Source organism: Lonchura striata, chromosome 6 (assembly GCF_046129695.1).
Source record: "Lonchura striata isolate bLonStr1 chromosome 6, bLonStr1.mat, whole genome shotgun sequence".
Lineage (NCBI taxonomy): Eukaryota > Metazoa > Chordata > Aves > Passeriformes > Estrildidae > Lonchura > Lonchura striata.
Genome location: NC_134608.1, coordinates 68,860,284 through 68,881,018, shown reverse-complemented (window position 1 = coordinate 68,881,018; position 20,735 = coordinate 68,860,284). Strand labels below are relative to the sequence as shown.

Sequence of the window (20,735 nt, the reverse complement as noted above, 5' to 3'; positions counted from 1 at the left end):
ATATTTATCAGCATTTCCAGAATCACACTTCTAGTGTCTTGAAGGCTTGACAGAAGTTACATACTGTGTGCCTGAGGTGCAGTAGCATATAAAATCATGCCAGAAAAGGCAGGGATGAGTGCCACAGGCGGGCTCACAAGGTTCACCACAGGTGGTCCTGTTGAAGGTCACATTGGTTGACCAGCATTGTTATAAAATTGTGATCTCTCCAGTGAGTTATTCTGACAGCCAGATAAACCTCCAGCTAAATAAATATCATGGGCAACCTTCAACCAACCAAATGTAACTGTTTAAGTAATGTGCTTTTCCTAAGTAAATTAAAAAGCAGAGGGAAAAGGCTTCTGGTCTTTAAAGGATGCATAAAGCAGAAAATGAAAGATCTGAATATGAAAGGGAGAGAATCCTCTTAAAGCTGAGGATACAGTGGTAAGAAAAATTATTATTCATTTGCAGACATCACCTCAAACTGATGGACTAGTGAAAAGAAGATACAAATTTTAATAACTGCAAATGTTGGAGTAAGATGCAGAGAAAGAGCAATTGCCACTTTTTCATTGCTTGTCTTCCATCAAAGAAGGGAGAGGGGAAATTCACATTTGGTAGTGTTTATTACAATTATTTTGCCCTCAAAAAAAAGAAAAAAAAAAAAAAAGCCGCCAACCCCAAAATTATAGAACAAAACAGAAATGCTCTGAGGTGGCTCAAATTCTTCCTCTGAGACTAAACACAGATATTTTTTCTCAAGATGCTTTTTCACTTCCAGATGTGCCTTCAGGTCCAACATGTGCCTTGAGGTAAATTCCTCTGCCTAGTGAGTGTGCAGCTGAAGAGGCTATTACTGTTTTGGTAGCTTCCTACAAGCATAGCTCAAGCCATCTCATCTGCCCCTTCCAGCAGCAGCAGAAAGAGGTGTTGAGGTGTTTTGTCTCAAGCGCTGAACAGAACAGGATGCAGATTACATGCATCACCTTTTGAAGTCTCACATCCAGTCTGGGGTAGGGGGAGTGCTGTGTGGCTGTGAGACAAACTACATAAGAGAGCCTGAAACGCAAAAAAAAGACTTCAGTTCCTTTCTTCTCTGCATCGGGGCCATGATGAGTTCCATGACCGGGCTGGGATGGCGGGCGGGGCTGGCCTGTGATGCGCTCTGGGCTCTGTGACAGCACAGGGGCCGTGTCACAATGGGGGCAACTATAAAAGGCCCCAGGCCGGTGCCGCTGCCCCAGTAGAGCCTCGGCAAGCGGTGAGTACACAGCAGAGGGGAGAGGGGGCTGGAGGAGGGCTGGGACAGGAGCGCCGGTCCCCGGGGCTGCCCCGTCTCCAGGGCCCAGCGCCGGGCGCAGCGCCTTGCTGGGGGCGCGGGGCGCGCGGGGCAGCGGTGCAGCCTTGCCAGCTGCCGGGGGCCCTTTCCTTCCTGCCACCACATCCCTGCCGCTCCTGCCCCTCACTGTCTCCATTCCGGCCCCACTGAGCCCCTCCTGTGTGTCCTCCTGCAGACCATGGCTTTACTGTCACTGCTGTTTGTGCTTGTGCAAAGCCTGATCCAGTACCCCCAGCCAGCTGGGGATGGGCTGGATGAGGCCACGCACCAGAGAATGCGGGAGCGTCAGGAGCTGCTGGACCGTGAGATGGCCCGGCTGATGCAGGAGCCGGAGCAGGGGCCCCTGCAGCAGCAGGATGAGGGCTGGGGAGCCATGCTCTTTGGTGCCCTGCAGCAGTGGCCATTCTGGGTTCTTGCTGGCATCCTGCTCCTCTTGGGCCTGTGGCTGGGCTGCAGGAGAAGGAGCTGTGAGGCCAGCAGCAGCAGCAAGGACCAGAGCTCCCGCAAGACCTTGGGAGATGAGAGAATAACTGAACAGGAAGAAGACACCGCTGATCCAGAGGAAGGTGAAGAAGACAGAGATATGACTCTGGAGGCAGAAAACAGCGGCACTGAAGATGACAGAGAAGGCAGTCCTGTGGCTGCAGATGATGGCAACAAGGATGATGCCACTGAAGACAATTATGATGTGAAGATGGAGGAGGACAGCGATGTCAACAGTGGCAATTATGATGTGAAGGAAGACAGCGATGTCGACAATGGCTATCACTTAAAGAAAGAAGGACAGAGTGATGGGGATATGCCAGGAGACACTACCACTGAAGGAAATGAAGAAGAACCTGGCAATGTTGCTGGAAATAAAGAAGATCTAGAGAAGCAAATAAAGAAAAAACTAAGGATGTAGAGGTGGACCAAGACAAGGACACTGGAAAGGAAGAAGGAGAAGGAAATGAAGAAAAAAACAATAGTGTTACTATAAAGGCAGGCAAAAACACTGATGTAAATGAAGGTGAAGACAATGTAGATGGAACAGAAGAATACATGGATGTGAAGGTGCAGGAAAGCAGACGTGCCAATGACCAAAGAAGTAAAGACTGGACTGGGCAGGAAGATAGCAATCAATGTGGGAATGAAATTGCCCATAGTGGTTTTCCTGCACCTGAGGAAGTAAATAAGGATGTGATAGCAGAAGATGGCAATGATAGAAACAAGGATGAATAACAGGCTGATGTGAATGTGGAGGGAAACAAGAATAATGATAGACAAGAAGAGGAACAAGGTAATGTGGCTGCCAGTGAAAAAGGTGGCAGTGATGGTGGCAGGGAAGAAAATGCCAGTGGTGGAATTGAAAACAGAGAAGACACCCAAGATGCTGGGAATGAGAAGGACATCCTTTTAATGGATGGTATAGAGTGGCCTGTGGAGGACCTGGAGAGAGGCTGCTCAGTGACAGCTGAGCTGATGGAGAGCTTCACACGTGTCTTTGTGTACAGCGTGAGCAATAGCTTTGATCCGGTGCCTCGAGTAGCCATTGGGGTGGGCAGTGCCTTTGAGGGCTGGAGCCCCCATGAGTGGGATGGGGTGTACCGTGTGCTGGTCCCACTGAATCCCCCGCCAGGGCACACCTTCCACCTAGAGCCAAGCAGTGCAGGGCAGACGGCAGCAAGGACCTTCAGCGTCCGTGTGGAGCTGGTGTGCACGTGTGAGAGCGAGCAGCTGGGCGAGAAGCTGTTGTGCCTCCTGCACCACTCGCAGGAGGAGCTGCGGCGGAAGCAGCAGCGCAGCCTCCTGGAGACACTCTGCACCGGCTCCTACCTGGATGTGGAGAAAACCTCCCGCTGGTTCTTCCAGATGGTGAGATGCTCGTGGCTGCATGTGCCTCAGTCATACTCATGGCACTTGGTGTTTCAGCCCTGCAGCCGGTCCTGCCAGTTCCAGCTGAGCAGAGGCAAGAGGACCCTGTCGGTGGAGATGCTTTTTTGGGTGTGCCAAGGGGACTATGACATCTTTGTGGTCAACCAGCCCTTAGAGGCCCAGAAAGGCAACTCCGGTAACCTTGTGAGCAGTCAGCCCGCCAAGGCCAACATCCTCAGAAGAACAGCATGGCCTGAGACATTCGCTGTGGCGGAGGCAAAATTCTTCCAGCACATTGCCAGGCAGATACCATGTAAGAGGTTGCACCTGAAATACCTGCAGCTCTTCACCTGCATGCTGAGCGGCACAGGTTTTTCCACCTCTAACTGGAAGACTCTGGTCATGCATGTGTTAAACATCTTACCACCGGTCTACTGGCGCAGGAAGGAATTTCCACTGCGGCTGTGGGACATCATGGCATACATGCAGCTCTGCCTGAAATGGAAACACCTGGACCATTTTGTTCTAGGCAACGAGAAGCTTCCTGCAGAGATCAGCTTGTCGCCAGCAATGCAAAAGGTTGAGCCACTCAACCTCTTTGAGTACCTGGCCCGAGATCCGGATGCCCACAGAAAGGCAATGGAGGCTTATGCTCAGCTGCACTTTCGCCTCTGGATGATGCTCTCCAACACTGAGAAGAATTCCCTGCACAAAGCTCTGATGGAGAAGTTCACAGCCGATTGCTGCGACGTCGACTCTTTGTGATTGTTGTATTTGTCCGTGGCAATCCTGAAGCTGCTTTCCTGCTCCTGTGAAAGGAAGATGGTGCAGCACATGGTTTCGTTGTGCAGACACTTCCGTGAGTGGCCTTGCCCTTCACCTTCCATTTGCAACAGTGCTGTTGCCTAAGTCAAGGAGGCAGAAACGGGCTCCACCTGCACATCCTCGCAGAAGAACAACAGTGAAGCTGATGGAGGTTGCTTGGAATACCTCGAAGACAGCAACCTAGCCTATTAGGGACTTAATGTAGTTATTTAGTGAGTTGTAGTTTTAATTAGACTTGTTTCTTAGCATTCATTCCAGAGGCCCTTTAGTGTTGGCAGTATATAACTATTTTGCAAAGCTACCCTTAGTGTAGAGAAATAGAGTTTAGACTAGATTAGTTTAAACCCTTAGTTTAGAGAATTACCCTTAGTTTAGAGAATTCCCCCAGTTGCTTGTCTGCTTTTAAACAATACTTGAATATCTATGTTTGAGAAACTAATAAAAGAAGTTTAGTTTTTCAAATTGCCTGAAATGCGTCATTCTTTGTACGTAACCCTCTATATCTTTGAGAATGTCCTTCCTATACCTCTATCTGAAATAAAGACTCTTTGCAAACAGAGATGTTGGATATATTAAGTATGCTGTCTCTTGAGCATTTCCATAGAAATGCTTGAAGTTTGAAGTGAAAATGCCCTGAAATGCCTGAAATTTTGCAGCAGAGTACTCTTGAATTTTTTTTAGCAATCTTTGGAAAGATTGCTGAAGTTTTCTTTACACAGTCACTTTTACAACTCCTAGGGAACAATTTAGTCCTAAAAGATTGAGCTACCCTTCAGTAATAGCTGCCCTTCAGCAATATCTACATATATATGTGTGAAGAAATAATAAAAGAAGAAAAATTTCTCAAATTGCCTGAAATCTGTCCTTCTTTTTATTTGACCCACCATTTATAGCAGAAAACAAAACAGGTCCTGATAGAGGCAGCTAATTAAAGGAAGAAGAAGAAGCTTCAACTTCTGAGTAAAAAAACTACAAATGAACACAGTGATAGTTACAGCATGGTCACACTGTCTAGGTGTGCTCTAACCCTTGAGCTGTAGTGCAGCAAATTTGAGTAAAGTAGCAGTGTCTTCCAAAAAACAATCTATTTTCCCTCCATATCCAAACTAAAGCTGTCAATGTACCTGCCATTAAAGCAGTTAGTCACTTACATGGGGCTGCAGGGTAAAACATTGCTTGATCTGCTCAAGTCCCCCAACTTTTTCTGTGGCATTTAAATCCTGAGAAGATATAAATAACCTATCTTTATCAATTTGGCTGATATTTAGCTTTGAGCAGCATACTAATTCATAGTAAGGAGCAAAGTTCAAGAAAAAACACTACAAACAATAGAAATGAAAATAATATGCAGGAAAAGAAAGGCCAGTCATGAAGCAGGTGAGAGCAGCCACCCCACAGTTTCCTAAAGCCCACAAAGATTTGCTCTAGGTGGCCAATCAAGCTTTTTGGTTCTTTGGCATATCTCAATTCTTCCTTGCTTCAGGTACTCTGTACTTCTCACCTCCTTCCACCAAGGCAGAAATAGGCTGTAATAAGTACTGCAACAAATCCTCTCAGTCCCCAAGTATTAGTGAATTACTATCCAAAATAAAAAGGCTGCTTTAACCCCCAGCTTGCTCAATGACAGTGCCTTCAGTCTAAGGAGCAAGGTACACCCAGGAGGATTCACAGCAATGACACAAGGTTCAAATGTCATCATGGGCAGTCAATCTTCGCTTTGTGCTCTGTGAAGCATGGCCAGTGGGCAGCGATTTAATCTCTTGAGTCACCCCTGGTTAAAAGTGCACTGGTTTCCTCTTCTTTCTTTGCCTTTCAAGGTCTTCCAAGCCAGAAGCAAGGCAGAAGCTCACAGAAATCTTGAGGTAAGAAGCAGTGTCCTTCCAAGGATTCTGACCTTGCTATGGCTCACATACGAAGCAAATCAGCCCTGCAAAATAGGACTTCTCTGCATTTTCCATGTGGATCAGAATATTCGAAAATAACTGGAAAGCTTGCTCTTTCAGAGTCATGCAGGGCTTAGGCAATTTTTTCCATTAATGTATATTGACACTACTTACCATTTCATTATCTGTTCTCCTTGTAAAATAAGTTGTGTAGCTCTGAATTTGATTTCTACTGCTTATGCTTATTATGGCAGCATGGTTATGTCACAGTGTTTCCAAGAGAAGAGATAATTGTAGAGAAAAATTTATGAGAACAATAGAAACTTCTAGGATGGACAAGCTCTCAGGCTCTGTTTCTTCAGTTCTGGAAATATTTATTATGATTACAGTGCATTAAAGACACAGAATTGTATGAGTATAGGGGAAAATACCCATAAGTACTTTTGTCACCATCTTTAAAAAGCCATTTAAAGTCATCACCATTCAACTCAAACTCTTTAAAATGCTGGTTTACATATTTTAATTGTTGCTGGCAAGGAAAGTTTAGTGCTCATGATTTTTCTGTAAGGCTGCATCCTGACCACAGCTCATATAATCAATTTTCAGGCTCCTCATAATGTTTTCCTGAAGTATCCAAAGAAAAGAAATGCACCTCATACAGAAATGATGTGAAATACAATCTGACATCAAAATGACCTGAGGTACTGTTGTTCCCTAGAAATGAAATAAAATTTAAAACAACATAAAATACTTAAAGTATAGAAATGTTTCTGTATCTGGCAGGGCAAAGTAGCACAACCATCCCAGGAGGCTTGTTCTCATTTTCATTATCACTACTGTATAGTCCACACTTCAGAAAAAATAGCTCTGTAAATTTTGGTTTTGTAGTTTTTAGCTTTAAACAATTCCAGAAAAATTGGGGGACAAAGTGGGGAGTGTTTATTTTTTATTCAGTCTTTTCAGTGGTTATTTTGTTTCAGTCCATTATCCTACTGTGGCTACATTATGTTCTTATGCTCAAATTTCCAGATTTGACTACATGTATTTAAAAACAACAGCAGATGATTTTTTTATTAAAAGCATTAAAAACAACCACTTGAACCATGAGCCATTTTACCCAGCTCTGATACTGAATTTCTTTCCTTTGTCAGCTCTATACATATGTCAGAGATTGAGGATTTTTCTTTTTATGCACAAACTCTGTACAGTAATTGCATCTTCTATGGAACATCAAATCTTTTAGCAAAAAGACCATTGTACTGAAGGAATACTTGGTTATATAACTGGGAGATATAATCCAGAATAAGTGCTTGGCCCATGCAATAGTGACTGATATCTCAACATGTCAGAGTAAATGATGGAATTTAATTGTTAAACTTTTTCAACATGGAAAAAAATACCACTGACAGTGATTGCTGTTGGTTTGATCTGTATCTTGGCAAACCCCCAGATTTTTAGTCAAGCAAAAACAAGAACAAAAAATTTAGTTTCCCCTGCAAATATTTAAGGATTTTTATTGCTCACAGAATACTGGAAAGTGACAACAAAAAAAAAGAGAGAAAAAGAAAAAAAGTGAGAGACACCTGCTTCTGTTAGTGTCTCCTGCTTGCAAGTTTGTTACTCACACCATTGGGGGCAGGAGAGAATGAGCACCTGTCCCCAGGCTGAGGAACTTGTATGGCACTGCACAGTCCCTATCTCTGCACAGTGAGAAGGATGGCTGGGGCTGAACAAAGCCCCATTCTATCTTTTTGAGGAAGAAAGGAAGGCAGCTGCAATAGTTTTAGGAGTGGGTGACAGCTGAAAGTATGACTTGTGAAGATGCTCTTTGACGAATGTACAGCATACGTGGAGGAAAAATAAGAGTTTGCCAAGTGCAGACATCTTCTATTCTCTTATAGCTAAAGCTGCTTTGATCTCAACCTGACAAGCGATGTGTATATTATACCACTGAAACCACTTTAGTCTTTTCAACTCAATAAACAAATAGCCCAGGGACCTAAATGCGGGATGACCACGCTCCAGCACGGTGTCGGTGGAGGGAGGCAGAGATCTCTGAAGGTTGCTCTTGGGGAAAGAGGTTTATTGGGGGTGCAGGAAGGTCCGAGCCTCGTGCTCTCAGGCGCAGCACGTGGCCGGGTTTAAGAGGGCAGGGGAGGGGAGAGACAAAAGGAGGGTTTAGGAGAGGGGAAGCTCCAGGGGGGGGAGGGAGAGGTTCTAAGAGGGGAGGAAGTTCTAAGAGAGGGGAGAGGTTCCAAGAGCGGGAAGAGGTTCCAAGTGGCCGCATGGCTTCTCGGAGCCCCCTTTTCAGGGGCTCCTAGGTGGGCTGGGATAAGGCATGGGCCAATGGGGTTACAGACACTGATGTTTTAGGGGCAGGTACAGAGGTGCGGGATGAGCCACACATCTTCTGGGGGGTGAGATGTGAAGAGAGCCTGACAGAGGAATGGTTGTACAACAGGGGACATGATACTGTAAAATTAATCCAAATAGGGAGGGCTACGTGACTGCTGCAAAGTTTGCATGACCCTGAAGAGTAGATGGTGTGCAGAAAGCAGGATATTGAAACTGCTTGGTATGTAGAAATAGATAGAGAACAAAGGGGTACTAAGCTGTTCTAACTGCAAGGCCAGCTGGACAGGCAAGTATCGATCACAAAGATACTTTTAAGATAATAGTACAAGTCACGTAGCAACCAATCATGAGCTTGGCTTTTGCAATATGTATGAGCTAATTAACGAACATATATAAACTGTGTAATCTGTTACAATAAACTGAGACTTGATGATCATGATATCATGAGTCTTGTCTCCCGCGGCATCCCTCCAACAACTGGCTCCCGAAAGCAGGGACCTGATCCGAGCCTAAGGCGAGAGAGGTGCTGCGTTGGGGTTCGGGTCCTGCGGCTGGAAGGACGGCGAAAATAAAGAGAAGAGGCGAAACGCTCTGCTCCGCGCCCTGAGTGACCGTAGAAGCGGGCTCAGCCGATACGTGCTGCCGAAGCCTGAAGGAGCCAGCAACGGTACCGACGTAATCATGGAAAGGCAAGCAGCATATGATTTATTTAGTGCTTCTCTTAGAAAAAGGCAGATTAGGGGGATTGACTTAGATAAGGATCTCCCTTCGCTATTGCATCATGCTGAGTCTTACGGCTTTTTCATTAACGCCCATAGTGTTCATGAACTTTCCGAATGGAGAAGATATGGGGATAAGTTGTGGGAGTTAGTGTTAGATGAGGATAAACCGGGCAAGAAAATGAGTAAACTTTGGAGAGTGGTTGATAACGAATTGTTAATGTGTCAGGCAGAAAAGAGGGCGGTGGAAGTGATACGGACAGCTCTGGAGAAAAATAAGGAATGTGAACCCTCGCTTCTCTCCAGTGAGCCAAACCCTCCGGTTCTCACAAATTTTCCCATTCCCATCTCTGCTTCTGAAATGCCTGTACCTCCCATAGACACTAGTAGCATTGAGGTGCTGGAAATTGAGATCCAAATTGCTTTATGGCAACGGGACTGGGATCCCAAATTCACTTTTTGTGAACGGGGATCAGGTAGAACGGAGCGGGCGTGGGGCCAGACAGAGCGGGGCCGGCCAGCACCGAGCCGGAGGCGAGCCCGGGGCGGAGCGGACATCAGCCGAGAGACGGAAGGCTCCTTATTGCCGAGCAGCAGCGCAAGGGGGGAGAGGGGCGTTCCTGGGGGCTCAGCCGCGCTGGAGCCGGAGCAGGCGGGGCGCGGCCGTGGCGGGGGTGTCTCTTCTCCCATCCACAAGGTGACACAACAAGGACGGGAGCGAGGCGGCGCCGCCCCTCATCTCCCCGCAGCGCCCAGCAATGGCGGCGGAGATGGCGGCACAGTCCTGGTTGCCATGGCAGCGACAACGCCGAGAGCAGCAGCGCCGCCGATGGCGGGATCGCGACACTACAGCAAAAATTTCAACAGCATCTTCCCAATTTCTTACAAGAGTCAGAAGACGTAATGAAAAAGTACAGCAGTACCGAGTGTTTTCCAAGATACCAAGAAGGATGAACATTATGTGAATCAATGTTATTTCAAATATGATATAGATAAAAATCACTGTATAAAGATAGAAATTTTAGTAATCATTTAATTACCAAAAATGTCTCTGAAAACCAAGAGTTGAGAAAATGTCACCTGATGGAATTTTTGTATTGAGTTTGTAATCTCTGTCTTTGGGTTTTTATAGATAATAATATAAGTAATAATGATTTTTAAGTTTTATAGATAATACGATAAATAGTGATTGTTAAGTTTTTGTAAGTAATGATAAGTAGTGATTGTTACTAATGTTATATGAGTGCTTTAAAAGGATTGTCTTAAACTATTTTAAACATTTCTTGTTAATAGGTTGATCATAAAATGTGAGTTGTCTGATTTTTGTGATAAGAATTATTATTAAGGTATTAAGGTATTAAGGCATTAAGGTATTAAGGTGTTGTTATAGTATTTACAGTCAGTTTTCATATGTTTTATTGTCTCTTTAGGTGATTGATTACAAGATATTTTTTCAGGATCCTGTGTTTTTGATTTTTTAACTACTCATGTGTTTTCTTTATCCAATCTTTTATGCAGCTGCAATTCATCTTCCTTTAAAAATTCATTGTCCAAATTTTAGTTCAAGATTTCAGACTTCAAATTTTCAGATTTCTGAAGAAAGGGTTTGTTGTATTTAGAGAATTTTTGTCTTGAAAGAGATTTTAGACAGGTTCAATTATTTGATAGTTTGATAAAGTTTTAATAATAAGGTTTTTTTCTTGTAACTGTTATTTCTAGGACTTTTGTTTTATAATGTGTTAAAACATATCCTCCAATTAGAGTTTGAGCTCTGGCCAAGCTCTGGCTCTACGTGGATGGTGTAATTGACCCAGGTGTTTTCTGCATCAAAAAGTATTCAAGTCCTTTTGGCTTGACAATTTGACCATGTAGGGCAGCTGAGCCTCAAAGGGAGTTTTGGAGAGACATGATCCGGACATGTTTTATCCAAATCTCTGTTGTTTTAAGGTTTATCAGCTGCTGCAGACTCTGGGATGACAATTTGATAGTGTAGCACTTGGTAACTGTGATTTTATATGTAATATTAATTGTGTATTATCTAATTGATTTTTATTTGTTGTTAGTTTCTTTACTATATGCATTGTTTTGTTCTTGATGTTTTTTCATGTTTATTATAAAGATGTTGATATTTCCATTTCTTCATGCAAATTTTAGGAAACAGAATTGAGAGAGGACCCTCCAGTCCCTGTGGGGAGTGTTGAGTTTGTTTGTGTTTTAGCAGGTGCAGAATCTAGATAGATTTCAGTGAAGAATGTTAAACTTATCAATTTCAAGAGAACACTAATCTCTCCACAAGTAAATCAGAGGATGCACAGCAAAAGTGGATTGTGCAAAGATTTGTGTTTCACCCACAGAAGATTGTAGACTTTGGGTTTTTTCATAAGTGTGTTTTTAATTATGTTATAGACTTTTTTGCTAAGTTTTAATGAGTTTTAGTAATGCCTGTGATTTTTCTGTTCATTTTACCATTGCTTTTCAATGGCAAAAGAAAAAGAGGAACAATCAATTAGATAATCAAAAGCATAGCATTAAGTTTATCATAAATATAGTTTGTATTTAGAATTAAGTTTGTTCCTTTCATGTTAAACAGAACAATCAAAAACATGAGAAATATGAAGTGGGGTGCACTTCTGTAATACTAACCTCATTTTTCACCCCACGAGTTGCTTCAGTGCAAGCTCTCACACAATTGAAAATCCTAGCCTACTGGACAAAAAAGTAAATTAGTATTCCATCTAAAATGTTGAGTGAGCTTGCCACAAATATAAGTAATATCTGTCATGCAGTTCTGCAAAACAGAGCAGCTGCCACTAATTTACTTCTTCTAGCCCAAGGTCATAGTTGTGAAGAATTTGAAGGAATGTGCTGTATGAACTTATCTGATCACTCTACATCCATCCATAAGCAAATACGAAAATTGACCGAGCTAACTCAACAGTTAAAGGTAGAGGATAGATTAGGTTTAAAAAGATAGCTAAAAGGATTGGGGATCGGACCATAGTTAAGAGACATTATCAAATACGGCATAATAGTTCGAAGCATAATTGTGATACTTTTGCTTGTTTTGCCCTGTGTGTTTACTTGCTTGCAAGGCTTGATGCAGCAGATTGTGCAGAAAATGCTGAATGCACACCTTCTTGTCCAAAAGGAAAACGGGGGAGATGAAGAGAGCCTGACAGAGGAATGGTTGAACGACAAGGGACATGATACTGTAAAATTAATCCAAATAGGGAGGGCTACGTGACTGCTGCAAAGTTCGCATGGCCCTGAAGAGTAGATGGTGTGCAGAAAGCAGGATATTGAAACTGCTTGGTATGTAGAAGTAGATAGAGAAGAACAAAGGGGTACTAAGCTGTTCTAACTGCAAGGCCAGCTGGACAGGCATGTATCGATCATAAAGATACTTTAAAGATAATAGTACAAGTCACATAGCAACCAATCATGAGCTTGGCTTTTGCAATATGTATGAGCTAATTAACGAACATATATAAACTGTGAAATCTGTTCCAATAAACTGAGACTTGATAATCATGATATCATGAGTCTTGTCTCCCGCGGCATTCCCTATAACAGGGCACTGCCTGCAGCCAGCCCGGGCACAGCACAGAGGCACAGAGAGCTTCAATCAGTCAGGGCTGGGAAGGGGCTGAAAAGTGCCTGAGGCAGAATCACTGCCAGCCCTTGGCACAGGACAATGCAGCTGCAGCTCCTGGAGAGATCTCCTAAAGCTGGAACATCCCAATGCCCACAGATCCTGTGAGTACTGAGTATTTCTGGTGCAGGGGACGTGAAATGCTCATGGAGCTCTGACATGGTGAGGGCTTCTGATCCTCCATAGAATATTTCCAAGACAAGGATTTTTATAAAAATGAGGACATTTCAAAGACTTTGTATTCTGTTTTCTACTATTGGAGAATAGCAGGGATGGGGGATAAATATTAAAGGTTGATTAGGAATTTTGAGAATTGCCTGAGGTATCTGAACTGTTACTTTTAGTGATCTAGAGATTCACAGGAGATCCCTAATGTGCTTTCAGCCCCTCTGCCCATGGACAGCCCCAGCATCACCTTTGCTGGAGCCATCAGGCTCAGTCTGAGCTGTCCTTTCTCCCAGCTGCAAACAGAACCTGCCCCCAGCCTGTGCCCTGCAAACAGGCAGGGTTCTGTCAGGCCAAGGAGAGTGCACAGAGATTTGGGGTCTGGGAGTGCTGGCAGGGAGAGATCAGGCACAGGGAAACACCTGCAGGAGGAAAATCTCCAGGAAGCAGAGAGAAGATCAGGGAAGGAGAGAAAACAAAACCCAGAAATGCTGAGGCAGGGAGAGTTTAGAGATGTCCAGAGGATCCCCTCCAGTGCAGCCCCTCCCTCTGAACAAGCCCCCTCCCTCCTGTGCCCCAGCCAAGCCTCTGCCCTCAGGGCCGGGGCTCCAAGGCGTGCAGCCCCTCCTGTGCAGGCAGAGCTGCAGCAGAGCCGTGGGGCAGCTCTGCAGCCCCGGGCCCAGTTCCCTCTGCAGAGCACAGGGCTGGGAGCAGCTGCCCGGCACTGGGGGCTCTGGCAGGGGCACAGCTGGCTCAGGGTGACACAGCTGTCCCCAGTGCCCGGCTCTGGGCAATGCTGGCAGTGCAGCCAGGGAAGGAGCTGCACCTCCCTTCATCCAGTGCCATCAGAAGGACACTTGGAAGTGTCCCTGAGATTCCAGTCCAAGCTGTGAGCTTCAATCCAGGGTGCAAACATGTCCTAGAGCATCTCTGAGTTATAAGATTGATGGGGAAAGGCAGAAGTGTTCTGAGACTGAAAATGCTTCTGGGTTGGTGAAATGAGCAATGTGAGTCCTTGCCTACAAATGTGGAGCTGGGCTGTGGTGGATCCATCTACTCTCAGCAGTACCTGGGGGTTTTTTAGGGAAAATGTTTGAAGCTGATCATCCTAATCCAGAGAAAGGTTAAAGCCCAGAGAAATTCTAAAGAGGTCAGAACGACAGAGCATCTCCCCTCACTCTCCTCTCATCACTTTGCTGCACAGAACTTATTCATTTCTCCCTGAGTGAAGCAGAAATGCTGAGGATTTCTGACTTCCAGGAACAGCAGTACTCATATAAGGGTGTTTATGAAGAAAACCCCAGAATTGTAGAACACAAAAGACTGTCTATGTGTGTTCTAGGGGAGGGGGTATGGGAAATGTCTTTGATTTTGGTTACAGGCATTGCCTCTAATTCTTCACTGTCCTTTCTCCATGAACAGGTGCCCATGTGCAGCCACAGCAAATGTCCAACAGCAGCTCCATCAGCCACTTCCTCCTGCTGGCACTGGCAGACACGCGGCAGCTGCAGCTCCTGCACTTCTGCCTCTTCCTGGGCATCTCCCTGGCTGCCCTCCTGGGCAACAGCCTCATCATCAGCGCCGTAGCCTGCGGCCACCACCTGCACACGCCCATGTTCTTCTTCCTGCTCAACCTGGCCCTCAGCGACCTGGGCTCCATCTGCACCACTGTCCCCAAAGCCATGCACAATTCCCTCTGGGACACCAGGAACATCGCATTCAAGGGATGTACTGCACAGGTCTTGTTCTTTCTCTTCTTCATCACAGCAGAGTATTTCCTGCTGACCATCATGTGCTACGACCGCTACGTGTCCATCTGCAAACCCCTGCACTACGGGACCCTCCTGGGCAGCAGAGCTTGTGCCCACATGGCAGCAGCTGCCTGGGCCAGTGCCTTTCTCAATGCTCTCATGCACACAGCCAATACATTTTCCCTGCCCCTGTGCCATGGCAATGCCCTGGGCCAGTTCTTCTGTGAAATCCCACAGATCCTCAAGCTCTCCTGGTCTAAATCCTACATCAGGGAACTCAGGCTCATTGAAGTTACTGCTTGTTTAGGACTAGGTTGTTTTGTGTTCATTGTTTTCTCCTATGTGCAGATCTTCAGGACTGTGCTGAGGATCCCCTCTGAGCAGGGACGGCACAAAGCCTTTTCCACCTGCCTCCCTCACCTGGCTGTGGTCTCCCTTTTTGTCAGCACTATGATGTTTGCTCACCTGAAGCCCCCCTTGATCTCCTCCCCATCCCTGGATCTTGCACTGTCAGTTCTGTACTCAGTGGTGCCTCCAGGCCTGAACCCCCTCATCTACAGCCTGAGGAACCAGGAGCCCAAGGCTGCAGTGTGGAGACAGATGACTGGATGCTTTCAGGAACATTAAAGTGCAGGCCAATTTCTGGAAATCACTTGTAATAAAAGTTATCTTTGATACTTCTTGTTGTTTTCCTCTTGGAGGTTCTTTTTCTTTGTTTTACATTTTAATGTTGTCCACAAAGAAATGTCATTATTTGTGTCATTTCTCATTTTATTTCTCCCCACCTTCCCTGTGGCCACAGACTGTGTCATTGAGGGGCTGTGCTCTCAGTGTTTTTAAAGGAACTAAAGGATGTCCCAGCACAGTTTTCTGCAGAGATGCCCTTTTGTTGCCTTCTCTGGAGCTGCAGCAGCAGTGTCTGTGTGCAGAGCTGGGGCAGATCAGGGCTGGCACAGCAGCTGTGCCCAGGAGCAGCAGCACTTGGTGCTGCCAGTGCTGCTCCCGTGGCCCTGCCCCGCTGCCCTGGTGGCCCTGGTGTTGCTGCAGGGCCTGAGTGCTCTCGGGGCCGGGCACAGTCCTGGGGGTGGCAGTGCCGGGGCTGCAGCAGGGACAGGCCATGGGCACTGCTGGGGCAGCACTGACACCTCAGGCCAGGGCCTGGGGGCTCCAGGCTCCTTGCCCAGGCTCTCTCAAGAACACGGCCAGGCCAATGCTCAGCACAGAAAACCCCCGTGAGCAGCCCCAGGCTGGCTGTGGGCAGGCTGGGGGCAAACAGCATGGCTGGTGCTCTGCAAGGGCCCTGGGGGAGACGGGAAGGAGCAGCAGAGCAGGGGCTGATCCATCCCCAGTGCGCTGCACAGCCCAGGGCAGCGTCCCAGAGCATCCTCATGGAGCTGCCAACAACATCCCCCCTCTGCAGCCCTGGCCTCTCCCCCAGCTCACAGAGGTGCCGCATCCTTGCAGGCACAGACACGGCAGCACTGGCTCAGCAGCCCCTGTTTGCATTGCACACAGCAGGTGGGAGCATCCCCATGCTGGTGCTGTGGGGACATGAACCTGAGGCAGCACAAATGCCATCAGCCCCTGGGGCCAGGAAGGGCTGGGGACACCAGGGAAACCACTCAGCTTTGTCCTGGCCTCTGCAGTCAGCCAGAAAGTTTGTTCCCATCAGCTGGGAGTTTCCTGTCCCACTGCAGACGCTGCTGCTCAGAGCCAGAGCTGCCTGGCAGCCACCCCCAAACTGCCCTGAGCATTTCCTTGGCTTCACCTTTGCTTTCTTTACTCTTCCTGATACAAATTTCTTCCTCTTGCCCAGCCCTGTTCCCTCCTCTGCACACAGACCATCCCTGTTTGCCCTTTCCTCTCTGGCCCCACTCTCCATTGCAGTTCCTGACTTGGCACATTGGGAACATCCCTTGGGGAGCAGGATCATCCCACAAGTGCTGCAGGAATTGTCTGCAGGCTCCTGCAGTGCCTGGTGCTGCTCCCTTGCCAGAGGCACCCCAGGCCAGGGGTGCACATCTGGGCTGCTGTGTCTGGCTGTGGGGCTCCCTGTTCTGGGCAGTAAGGAGGAGCTGCAGAGGCTCTGCAGGACTGACAGGATGGGCTTTGGGGCTGTGAGGAGAAGCTGAGGGACCTGGGCTGCTGGAGCTTCTGAAGAGGAGGCCCAGGGCTCCTTCTGCAACTGCTCCAAGGGTGGTTTCAGAGAATCCCAGAATCAACAAGGCTGGAGAAGTCCTTGGAGGTCATCAAGTCCAACCTGTGCCCTGACACCACCTTGTCTTCCCTGAGCTTCCTCTTCTCCAGGATCAAATACCCCAGCTCACTCAGCTGCTCTTCACAGTACTTGTGCTCCAGACCCCTCACCAGCCTTGTTGCCTTTCTCTGGACATGCTCCAGCCCCTCCATGTCCGCCCTAAATTGGGGGTCCCAAACCAGACACAGCACTCGAGGTGCTGCCGAACCAGTGCCCAGCACAGGGGAAGGATCACTGCCCTGCTTCTGCTGGCCACACCATTCCTGATCCAGGCCAGGAGCCATTGGCCTTCTTGGCCACCTGGGCACTCTGCTGGCTCATGTCCAGCCTGCTGTCCATCAGTCCCTGCAGGTCCCTTTCTGCCTGGCTGCTGTCCAGCCCTCTGTCCCCAGCCTGTAGTGCTGCAGGGGTTGTTGTGGCCAAAGTGCAGGACCCGGCACTTGGACTTGTTAAACCTCACCTTGTTGGATTTGGGCCCTGGATCAGCCTGTCCAGGGCCCTGTGCAGAACCCTCCTACCCTCCAGCAGATCAACACTTCTAGACAACTTGGTGTCACCAGGGTTCCATGAGGCCCCAGAGTGTCCCAGTGGTCTCCATGATTCCATGAGGCCTCCCAGTGTCACAATGTCCCTTTGGTTCCATGGGAACCCTTGGTGTCACAAGGTCCCTTGGATCCTTGGGCCCTGCAGTGTCACAATGTCACCATGGTCCCCCAAGGCCCTGCAGTGTCACAGTGCATCCTTGGTTCCATGAGGTCTGGCAGGGCAGCAATGCTCTCCTTGGTCCCACAGTGTCACAATGGCCTCTTGGTCCCAAGGGCCACCACAGTGTCAAACATGTTTCCTGCATTCCGTGAGTTCCTGAGGGGCAGCACTGGCCCCTCGGTTCCATAGGGCCCTGCAGGGTCACAATGACCCCATCATGACACGAGGTCTTGCTCTGTCAAAAAGCTCTGCATGGTTCCACAAGGCACTGCAGGGTCACAGTGGCCTCTTGGTTCCATGAAGCCTCAGAGTGCCACAATGAATTCCTTGGTGCTGCAGTGTCCTGGACACTTCCTAAATTGGGGACCCCAGAACTGGACCCAGCACTCGAGGTGCTGCCCAACCAGTGCCCAGCACAGGTGAAATGTGGATGAAAACTAAAAACCCCACAATTCCAATAAAGATTTGTAAAGAATGGTATGTTTATTTACAGCGCTGGACACATGTAGGGACTCATTGCCCTTCAATGGACATGCGCACCCCTGAGAAGTCCCAAACCTTTTTTATTACCCTTAATTAATTTCCATAGGCATAGAATTTCACAATAGGTTCATGCATATTCATTCTCATGATTTCATGTTACACTTACAGCTAGTTACACTTGTTCTTGTCAGAAAGTACAGAAAGAACTCCTGGGTCACTCTGCGTGGTCTGTTTAAAGGCCCAAGCAGTCTTTCTTATCTCTTTTTAGTGTGGAAATTTGCATTCTTTCTCTTTAGCTGGGGCAACTTTGCTAGTGCTGCAGTTACCAGACTAAACAGCATATTTCACTCATGTTAGCAAGCTCAAAGGAGCACATTTCACCTAAATCCAAATGGATTTCTACCCTGTTAAATTTTCACTCTGTCTCGCAGGGGAAGAATCACTGCCCTGGTCCTGCTGGCCACAAGATTCCTGATGCATAGGAATGCCAGGGGTTGGATGAGGGAAATGGTGGCGGGGGGGAGGCAGGGACGAAGTGTTATTGATTGTTAGCCATGAAGGATCATGATTTTCATATGTATTCAGATTGCATAACAAGGTGCTGGGGGTCAATATCAATTGGATATTGCTGATATCAAGATATAAATAAGAAAAGTTAAAAGGACAAAACAATTCTCTCTGCATTGTTTTCAATATAGTCTATCCACTTTGAAGACACTTCTGAAATCTGGTCCTGTCCTGACTGGGCCAAGGGCTACAGCATGAGCGATCTCCTGCTTGATCTGGGTGAAAGCTTGTTTGCTGCTCAGGGCCCCAGTGGAAATTGGTTTTTTTGTGGGCGACCAGGTAGGGAGGGCTCAAAATCTGGCCATACTTGAGAATGTGCATTCTCCAAAAACCTATGGCACCTAGGAAAGCTTGTGTTTCCTTCTTGGTGGTGGATAGAGACATCACGGTGATCTTATTGATGACCTCAGTTGGAATCTGACTCTGTCCATCTTGCCACTTTACCCCAGGAACTGGATCTCTCAGGCAGGACCCTTGACTTTGCTCTTCTTGATGGCAAAGCTTCCAGCAGAACCTGGACGATCCTCTCTCCTTTCTCAAACACTTCCATTGCTGTGTTCCCCCACCAGTGATATCACTGATGTACTGCAAGTGTTCTGGAGTTTCTCCCTTTTCCAGTGGAGCCTGGATCAGTCCATGGCAGATGGTGGGGCTGTGCTTCCACCACTGGGGCAGTCGGTTCCAGGAGTACTGCACGCCCCTCCAGGTGAAAGCAAACTGAGGCCTGCATTCTGCTGCCAGAGGAATGGAGAAAAACGCATTAGCAATGTCAGCAGTGGCGTACCACTCTGCTGCCTTGGACTCCAGCTCGTACTGGAGTTCCAGCATGTCCAGCACAGCAGCGCTGTGGAGTTACTTTATTCAAGCCACAATAGTCCACAGTCAATCTCCATTCTTTGTCAGATTTGCGCACAGGACAGATGGGGCTGTGGAAGGGTGAGTGGGCCTTACTGACCACCCCTTGGCTCTCCAGCTCACGGATCATTCTGTGGATGGGGATCACGGCATCCCGATTCGTTCAATACTGCCGGCGGTGCACTGTCGAGGTGGCAATTGGTACTTGTTGCTCTTCCAGCCTCAGGAGTCCTACTGCAGATGGGTTCTCTGACAGTCCAGGCAAGGTGTTCAATTGCCTAATGTCCTCTGCCTCTGCAGCAGCTATGCCAAAAGCCCACCTGAGTCCCTTTGGGTCTTTGTAATATCTGTTCCGGAGGAAGTCTATGCCTAGGATACACGGAGCATCTGGGCCAGTCACTATAGGATGTTTCTTCCACTCCTTCCCAGTCAGTCTCACCTCGGCTTCCACCAGAGTCAATTGTTGTGATCCCCCTGTCACACCAGCAATGGAAACAGGCTCTGCCCCCACATGTCCCGATGGTATCAGAGTACACTGTGCACCAGTATCAACTAAAGCATCATATTTTTGTGGCTCTGATGTGCCAGGCCATCGGATCCACACTGTCCAGAAGATCCGGTTTTCCCGTGCCTCTCCCTGGCTAGAGACAGGGCCCCTCTAACACTGGTTATTATTTCTTTCCTAAGCCCACATGGTATAGGTACTTTCAAGGAGATCTGACAGATCATACCCGGCAGCTTGGTCATGGGAGGCTGAGGCTGCCTTCACTTTACTGGAATTCCCTTGGTCAGTGCTTCCCTCCTTGAGCTGACTCACCCACGCTGCCAGGACAGAAATGGGTTTCCCATCCCACCTTCCCATGTCTTCCCCATGGTCACGCAGAAAGAACCCCAGGCCAGCCCGTGGGGTGTACCCTCTCTCTCTGGCTGGGGAACGTTGGGCTCTGACTCTGGGGCCTGTGACTCGCACTGGGGCAATGTGGGAACTGTTCCTCCTCACCTCCACCCTCATCTCCCTCATCTCCTCTTTGAGTTCCTTGCCCACAGCAGAGCCATGAGCCTGCACTGGGCCATGGATCATACTCTCACAATTTCTCAGCTGCTGGCAGCAGAGCCCACTGTCTCTCGGCTGTTATCGGCATTGATCGTGGCAATGAAGGTGGTGTATTGAGATGGCCCAAGATTTGCCAGACTCCACAGCATTTGCCCTGTGCCCCTGACCTTGTCGGGGTCATTATCATGCTGTCCATCCCTCCCAAAGAGTACCTCCAATGCTGCCACTTCCCTCAGCTCTTGGATCCCTTCCTCAAGGGTTTCCCAGCACGTTCTGTGCTGGTGCTCCT

At 47.6% G+C, this 20,735-nt stretch overlaps 2 protein-coding genes across 2 annotated transcripts in view; both read left to right on the top strand.

The window, feature by feature from the left end:
* Positions 1-20,735, top strand: part of LOC144246561 (uncharacterized) — a 1,050,450-nt gene that overhangs the window by 339,383 nt on the left and 690,332 nt on the right. The window lies entirely within an intron of this gene.
* On the top strand, positions 783-3,940 carry LOC144246441 (uncharacterized). The gene is given in 4 exon segments (XM_077783834.1): positions 783-794; positions 1,497-1,717; positions 1,799-2,122; positions 2,185-3,940. Coding segments are annotated over 4 exon segments (2,313 nt in total).